At 32.8% G+C, this 9,443-nt stretch overlaps 1 protein-coding gene across 8 annotated transcripts in view; it reads left to right on the forward strand.

Moving 5' to 3' along the window:
• The first annotated feature begins 277 nt into the window (after positions 1–277).
• LOC117169010 (prostasin) overlaps positions 278–9,443 on the forward strand; it is a 297,259-nt gene continuing 288,093 nt past the window's right edge. For all 8 annotated transcript variants that reach the window (XM_033355110.1, XM_033355118.1, XM_033355065.1 and 5 more), the window contains exon 1: positions 278–553. In XM_033355110.1, coding sequence (XP_033211001.1) covers positions 353–553 — 201 coding nt within the window. In that variant the 5' untranslated portion in view covers positions 278–352. The remainder of the gene's footprint in view (positions 554–9,443) is intronic.

The following is a 9,443-nucleotide window of genomic DNA, read 5'->3' on the forward strand; positions in this document are numbered from 1 at the left end:
CTGTAATATCACAGTGGCAAAAAAATGATTTTATCCTTATAATATCTTAAATTGATATATTTATCCATATATAAATACGAATTTGGTCAATTGCAGACCTGGACGGTCGAGCTACGATCCTTTGTGACAGACTAAAATCACAAGCATCTTGTAGGGCAGATCCTCGCTCGCTCCAGCGGTAGCGATAGGGGTTTCCGTGCGTTGTTTAAATTCCTCCGTAGAGTCGGTGCCCGTATTTATAGACTTCGCGTGGAATCAGGCAAGTGAGTGTAGGACAAGTACGAGTGGAGTTGTGGTGCCGCGTCAAAATCACACCTTCCTGGTGAAGACGGCTTTCTGAGACCATGTGGCGATGCCTTCCCGACAGAATGATGCTTTCACCGGCTTGTCATCTGCATCCTTATTCAAGTTCTGCAGGTCGAACCCTCAAATACCGATTTATCGACATATTCATCCCAAGAAGATGATCCTGACTGAAGGCACGTTGTTACTTAAAATTGGAATAGTTTTACTTTACCTTGTTGGCTTGACGCTTGGGGAGTATTGGAATACGGTAAGCTTATAAGTTGTAATAATTATATTACTGTAATTATATAAATGTACATAATGCAAAGACTAACATCAAGCCGGACTGAAGGCACTTGCAAATAGTGGTGTATTTTGATCACAAAATAATACTCTTATCTTTAATTGAAACGTAACTATCATTGACATTTTACCGCCCTCTATGTACTTTAATGGTAACCACTGAAGTTAGGTATTGGTATGTTAGGCTTGCAAGAAAAAATTTCTGTTATAGTGTTATATAGTGTTATAGTGTTGAAATGTGTATGTGCATTGATGATGCATTATATATTAGGGTGGGTCGAAAAAACCAAAATTTGGAAATCAAATTTGGAACTATGTGAAAGTGTTTTTTCTGACAGTTCTTTAAGAAACTTTCTCTAGGAAATAATGTAGCTTTAGTAGACCTCTGTTTTCAAAACATATTTTTAAAATCTATACAAACGGCGGAAGAATTATTTCAGATCTTTGAGGCTTTTATAATCATACAAATGCACCAGAAACAAATTGGACATGACTGAAAATTGACAATTTGCAAAAACACAAAACTCAATCTTTGAAAAATTGACTGTGCTTACATTTATTAATTTTTAAGCATGTCAAATTTTTTCTAGTGTATTTGTATTAGTAGAAAAACCTTAAATATTTGAAATAATTCTCCCGACGTTTCTGTAGTTAAAAATGTTTTTTGAAATACAATAATATAAAATCTATAAGAATGATCCTCTTTTCAAACACATTTCCTTAACGCGCACTCAGAAGGCCTTAAGTAAGAGACACCAAATTATAATCTATACTCTTTAAGTTTCCCAATACACTACTTTTGCATATGGTTTCAAATTAGATTTTTAAAATTTGTTTGCTTCGACCCACCCTATTATACAATATATGGAAAATACGGTATGAAACTCAAAATACGACTTAAATAATAAAGCCAATTGTGAAATCAGTATTAAAAAGGTAAACAGAAATAGAAATTTATAAAAAGTTATAGTAATACAAATATAATTTAACTGAGAATAAGAACTATTGAATATAAAGCAAAGAAGCAACATATTTGTAAGAGTTTCGTGTTGGCCCTACTCCCTAGTAGAAAAATATTCTGGAATTCTAATGTCAAATCTGGCTTAGATCTGGCCTCGTCTAGATCCTATACTCTTTATAGTCTAGTCTGTTCTAGATCTAAAGCTGGTCAGCTTTACATAACATAAAAATTTACAAGTGTCAGCAACATTTTCATCACTATTTTCAAAATAAGAAAAATTTTCAATAATTACTAAACATAAAAAATTAAGGCAATGAAAACAATTTTTCCCTTATTGTGTTGACAGTCTAATCTTGGCAAGAAATGGCGCCGGTCAGCTACCTATAACATACAAATTTCAACATGTTAATTAGCCAAATTTTGTAACGTTTTCGAAAAAATGTCAGCTTGTCTAAAATTATACAAAATAAGAAATTAATATTATTGAAATAAATTGTTTTGTTATCTTATTGACAGTCTAGTCTGGCCCAGATCAGGCGCTGATCAATCTTCAAGTGCATACAAATTGCTAAGTGTCAATCATGAAACGTTTCGTAGTATATGTCAGGAAAATGAACAGGGTATTTAGAACGACCAAAAATATTTATTTGAAACCATCATGTTATGCGCCTACTACGCCCTCAGAAAAGTAGGCGTTAAGATAGCCCTTTACCATACCATACAGCTAGCTGCAGTTACTAAGTTTCAACGCCACCGCACAGCCAGTATATTAGTTCCACAAATGGCCACTCAATAACGCGCAATATATTTCATTAATTTATTGTAGGCATATATTCAACAAACTTTTCCTTCAAACGAACTACTTTTAAATCGCGCGCCATACAAAATTAGCAATCTCAGTTAAAACAGATCATTCCCACATCAATCGCATGTTTTTGTCTACAACAATCTACAACAGTTGAATCCTTGAAATCTTCAATTATCAGCAAACACGTAGCAAAGTTTTATAAATTTAAATCTTCGTAACTCAAAATCATTAAAAAACAATGAAAATGCAACCTCTCAACATAAATGAATAAGTGAAAGACGCAAAGCAAGATTGAGTATCCCAAAAATCTAAGGATAAATAATATCTGGCTTTCGAAAAATTTCATGTATACCATTTAGGGAAAGGGCTATTCGATGCTCACTTTTACGGGGGGACAATAGTCTCATAACATGATGGTTTCGCATACAATATCTTACATCACTCGCAGAGTTACACATATATTTGCGCGGGGATTAAAATGATATTATAAGTAATTATATTGTTTATAGGGAATGAGTGATTTTCTTTTGTTGTTACAAATAAATTGCAATATTTGGTGATCTATCCAGGAAACAAAAATCCATTTACTTGCGTGAAATATAAAATTATTTAAACGAACTATTCTTTTGTCATCGTTGATTGAAGTACTTACAACGTGTATGTTCATTTCTCGACTCATCTGAACAAAATCTATGAGTAAATACAAATTTGTTCAACCATTGAAAATGATTTTAAAAATGACTGAGTGTTCTTGAATTGTATAATATCAATACTACTCGAAGTACTGGAAGTACTCGTAGTTAGTCTTCAATATGATACGCAACGTGCGTTGTATTTCCTCTTTCAAATTCAAATTGAAAAGTTTGGTGAATAATTTTTAATGTTGATCAATTACACAGCCACACAAAAAAAAGTGTGCGGATCTGGTAACAAGACACACGTATTCCTATGGATTTTGGGGCGCTGAATTCAAACTCAGTATCAAAAATCAACCATCACGTCATGGTTGAGCCATAACCTCAAAAAATGACGAAAAATCATGCACTGAGGCAAATAAATGTCAAAATAATGCCAGTGATGCAAATTTTCACTTCAAAAACGTGTCGATAACCGTGAAGGATCAACCCTTGCCTGATATCAACTAATTTAACATAACTTTACCCAAAAGAACCTGACCTCACCTAACCTGAATTAACAGAAATTTATTGAACTACACGTAAAGCTCTGGAAGCATATTTTCACAGTAGCAAATGTGTGCTACATCGAATGGGTCAACTCGAGCCTAACCTAGAAATAAATCTAACCTATCCTAACATAACCTAACCTCACGAAACACAATCAAACTGATTGTGTTGTCCCATTGTGTTTGCGGTACCGTTTGAATCAGCTTGGGCTTAACCTACAAAGAGGCCAAACCTATCCTAACCTAAAATAGGTTAAATCGATCTTAACCTACAAATAAATCTGACTTAACAGAACCTAATGTGGGTCTAAATTTTTAACCACCTGTAGTACAATAAAATGAATTTACTTGTGTCACAACGGGAACACTTAAGTTAAGTTGTGTTGCGTTAAGCAAAATTTCGTCAGGTTCTGTTAAGTTGGATTCATTTGTAGGTTAAGATCGAGTTAACCTATTAAATATAGCACACATTTAAGACTGAGAACCGTACGCTTACATAGCTACACGCATGGTTGCATTTCATTCGGCTAGGTTCGGTTAGGTCAGGTTTTGTTAGGTTCGGATAGGTTAAACCTCTATGTAGGTTAAGCCTAAGCTAAATGAAACGGTACCGCAAACACAACGGGAGAACACAATGAGTTTAATTCTGTTACGTGAAGTTAAGTTAGGTTAGCTTAGGTCAGGTTTTTTTAGGTTAGGATAGGTTTGACCTCTTTGCAGGTTAAGCCCAAGCTGATTCAAACGGTACCGCAAACACAACGGGACAACACAATCAGTTTAATTGTGTTTCGTGAGGTTAGGTTAGGATAGGTTAGATTTATTTCTAGGTTAGGCTCGAGTTGACCCATTCGATGTAGCACACATTTGCTACTGGGAAAATATGCTTCCAGAGTTTTACGTGTAGTTCAATAAATTTCTGTTAATTCAGGTTAGGTGAGGTCAGCTGCTGTTGGGTAAAGTTATGTTAAATAAGTTTATATCAGGCAAGGGTTGCTCCTTCACAGTTGTCGACATGTTTTTGAAGTGAAAATTTGCATCACTGGCATTATTTTGAGATTTATTTTCCTCAGTGCATGATTTTTCGTCATTTTTTGAGGTTATGGCTCAACCATGACGTGATGGGTGATTTTTGATACCGAATTTGAATTCAGCGCCCCAAAATCCATAGGAATACGTGTGTATTGTTACCAGATCCGCACACTTTTTTCTGTGTGGCCGTGTTATTGATCTTAATTTTTCAAAAATGCTAAAATTCAAATAATAATAACACAGAAAAAATTCGAGATTAGAATCTTTTAAGAACATGATTATTTCCACCAACTCATTGACTTCCTATCTTTTAAATCTGAGGACTTATATTTTAACATTAGATTCCTGTTTCCTGATGAGAAGACTATTTAACTCTCGAAACGTCGACAAGAAAATTTATTAAAGGATCTTCTCAACGCTATTACGGCCTTTTATCTGGTCTAAAGTATATCAAATTTTACATCTATCTCTACTTATAAATAATATCAATGATTATTTATGAAAAACAACTTTCAAAAAGCGTTGATAAACCGCGATATTACGTGAAATTGAAAATTGTGACAATTTATTATTTGTAACATATAAACATATAACATATAAATTTGTAACATATAATCGCGTCTAAAAATTATATTGACAAAAAACTGACATTTTCGGATACTAAGTTAATAGCAAACTTTATGTTCTTTGAAACACCCCCAAATGTTAACCGATTTGACTCAAATGTTGAGATTATTCTTTTGGGCATTCGAACAAAGCTTGGGGATGAGAGCAATGAAAGTAGAAAAGTGAAGAACAAGTGCCACCCTAATACTCATATATTGTTTTCAGAACATTATCTAAATATTGCGATGCAAAATTTCTTCAATATTGCTTCGTTAGTTTTCCTTAACTTTTAGGTAAATTTGCTGCAAATTGTTGTACTATCCATTATATTAACCGTGCGACATGTCCACTAAACTATCGCAAGTTATAATTTCGTTTTATTAAAATCGAATCACTTATTTGCTTATTTCGTGGAAAGATCATCACCAGCTTCGAGCTAAACCAGACTGTGAAAGAGTTAAGAAAAAAATTCATGTTTTGATAGTGTGCATTTGTCATTTCCTATCATTTTAGACATCCAGCAGCTTTTTATAATATATAAAAAATGGGGTGATCGCACCAGACTGTTAAGGTGATTAGAAAAAGATTTTGCTTTGATAGTGTTTTATTATTATTTTTTATAATTAGTTTTTCGAAATACGTACAAAAAATGTACTGATCGAACTCAGCATTTTTTTGGGTTGGGTAATCAGTGCTATACTTGAAACAGCTTAGACATATCAGACTAGACGGTCTAAGTAAAGTCAGACCTGGGTTCAACCAGGGACTGAGCGTTACGAGCGAGGGTGCTCTATGCCAGCTTCGCGAGAACGGAGACTGAGTGGCCGAGAGTCCACCTGGAAATTCGACGTTGCCAGATGCGAGCTTCTACGTGAACGCACGAAAGCGGTAAAGCTCGCCGATCAGGACCGCAGGCAGAAATCATTTCGAGTTCATCACTAGCGATTCGCTATCTGAACCGTTCCCCAGATCCATAGGCTGCATTATAACGAGAAGAGTTTTTTTGTTAGGGGCGCTCATATAACAGAATATAAATTTTATTAGATTGCACTGCGTCACACGCTATATAGTTAAATACATCATATTATTTGTGGGCTTTCCTTGAACTTTACTTTAAAATTTTTATTTTACGTATGATCTGTAATTAATCTATTTATATATTTTGTTGAAAATTCATATACTTTTTTCAAAAATTCATCTCTAGTTGAAAACTCTTTCTTTTTCTTCTTATATTATATTTTTAAGTGATTAATAAATTTAGCCAGTTCAAATTCCATCTCTTCGGTTTTAAGTGTTATTACTTTTCATTTAAGACTGAACAGAAACATATTTTTTCATGAATAATTTTATGCTGAATGAACATGAAAAAGATTCACAATTACAAAACCAGACTTCAAAACTACCTCCCTTTTCGGCTGATTGGAGACAAGAAATAATAACTGAAGAAAAGATAGATGAAAAAGTCAACCAAATTCTTTCAAATTTATAGTTTTTTTTTCTTCAAAATTTAACTATTTAGGTAAAAATAAATTTTTTTACTGGAAGCTTCATTATGTCAGTTCAAAATACACCTATTTCATAAAAAAATTAACTATGTTCTTGTTTTTTTTTTTTAGTTTGAAATTCAATTATTTGGTTTAAAATTCAACTATTTGGCTTAATATTCGACTTTGTATCATAATTTAACTATTTGGCTAAACATTAATCTATTGTGTTAAGAATTAATTTGTTTGTTAACAATTAACTTTTTAAAATAAACATTTTATTAATTCAGCTAATAATTCTTTTTTTTGTCCAAAAATTTAGTATTTTTTGGGAAATTTACATTCTTGTAGAAAATATGTTAATATTTTTTAGGAAATTGTTTCCTTAGTACACAATTCACGTCTGGGGTTAAATAAATCATTAATGATTAATAGTTTGCAGGGAGAGAGAGAGAGAGAGAGAGAGAGCGGTCCTTCATGATTAAATTTCTCAAATTTTAACACAATTTCAGTCAATTGAAAACTTTAAATTTTTCCTATTAGGTGCCGCAATGATTACATTTGCTACAAGATATTACTTTTTTAGCCAGTGAAAGTAGTCGAATAATTTCTTTCAAGAATTGCAAAATGCCAACGGTGTAATTAAGAACGGTGTAATGTACAACATTTGTGATTCATTATTAGATTGAGGGTTGAAAAGGGTGTTCCGGAAGTGATAAGAGAATGAAACTTTTTTTAGTACCTTTGGACATCAAATGGAAAAATTATGAAGCATACTATTTTTGGTCTGGAATTTAGGGGATTTTTTGAACATTTTTTACATTTTTTATTATCTTGGATTCCGGAAGAGATAAGGTAATGAAACTTTTTAACGTATCTTTGCACATCAACTGGAACACTAAATGTTATAATCAAGACTAACATTTTGGGTGTAGAAGTTTTGTCATTTTGTATGATTTTTTAGATTTTTATGGGTAGGATTGGGGTGTGTTTCAAAGGCGTTAGGGGGTGAAAGTTTTGCGGGTACCTTCGGTTATTAAATAGATCCATTTAGACTTTTTAATATTTAGGTCTCGCGCAAAACAAATTTTGTGTAAATTCGTTTTTTTAGCGTTGCAAACTTCAGTGAGGTCTCAAATATAGAGTATGTTTTATTCACGAAGGAATAATAAGGAGACCCAACTGCCAGTGGGAAGCCTTTCGAGACTGGCAATAGAAACATTACCGTAAGTGGTAGGCACATTGCAGGAAGATCTTAAATTTTCGTGCGCAGGAGCGCAGGTGTCCTCATCCTATACATGGAAAAGTGTGCGAGTGAGAAAGTTCGTCAAATTGACGCGATCTTATGTAACTAGATCGATTATGTTTTTAATTATACATGTTTTTTTAGGATAAAAAATCTTCGGATTATGCCACGTACGATTTCAAAAATAATAATGTACTACAATTTCAAGATTTCATGAGCAAACAATTTCATTATAGACTACATACTTACCACTTTTACAATGCACTATTTTAACTTTACACGTCTTAACGCCGAAGTCCTTCATTTAACCGGATTAATAGACACTTTCATAATTTAAATAATTATAACTTGAAATTAAAAAAAGTTTGCCACCTATATCAAAACAAACGAACATAACCTCTCTAACTTACGTCAATTTGACAAACTTTCTCACTCGCACACTTTTCCATGTATAGGAAGAGCACAACTGCGCACCTGTACACGAAAATTCAAGATCTGCCTGCAATGTAGCCACTAACACTTTTGTATGCACTAATAGGTCCCCGAGATTACTCTTTTTTAAAAGGCCAAAAAGGTCAATGTTTACGAATCTCTTCAGTAAGTTTTCGAAATGTGTGTCAATTTTCATTAAATTTTTTTTTGAAACAATTTAATTATTTATATACAAAAAATGTATAAAATAATTTTTAACATGGTTGAGCAAAAATGAAACGTTCTTGCATCTTGCACTGCTTTCGTACGACGAACCGTTTGCAATGTGAAGCGTTATCAATAAATGATTTTTTAAACAAAATTGTCATATTTGCACAGTGTTACCTCCAAATGTATAATTCAGGAAAAATTAAAACTTGTACACTGTCTATATCAAAGATATAACTCCTGAAGAGAAAAAGAAGTCTTCCGATCGAATGAAAACTTCTCTCCTTAAATTGCTGTTAAAAATTGTTTTTTTTTTAAGAGGAAACCGTTTAGACTCTTCATTTATCAATAAACAATTATCCAGATCACCCAGTGTCATAATGCTGCTTCAAATTATTGCGAAAGCCTTATCTGGCATTATTAACATAATTTTCTGTTCATAATTTCTTTAGCAAAATTGTTTATAACAATTGATATAAATATTGACCATCAATTACCAGAATTGACTTCAACTTTTTTTATTTATCCTTGCCACGTGATTGAACATTTTACTGTCTTTATATTTTCTCGCACGACGAGCCATTATTTATTTATGGCCTTATAAACAATGTATTCTTTATAAACACACCCTAGCCTAAAAGCCACCATTTTCAAGTTACTAGCGATTACTTTTTTTAATATATCTAAATTTTACCATAAGGAATGTAATTATCTTGGGTAGCGTTTTCCATACTGACCCTTATTGTTTACAACTATTGTTATTAACAAAAAAGCTACGAGGGTAGTTCAATAAGTCTTTAGAATGAAGTATAAAAACAATTTTTTTTGGGTAAATTTTTTTTTATTTTTGAACATAATCTCCTTGGAGCTCTATACACTTGGTCAATCGCTTTTCAAGT

This window comes from Belonocnema kinseyi, chromosome 1 (assembly GCF_010883055.1).
Source record: "Belonocnema kinseyi isolate 2016_QV_RU_SX_M_011 chromosome 1, B_treatae_v1, whole genome shotgun sequence".
In the NCBI taxonomy this organism is placed as follows: domain Eukaryota; kingdom Metazoa; phylum Arthropoda; class Insecta; order Hymenoptera; family Cynipidae; genus Belonocnema; species Belonocnema kinseyi.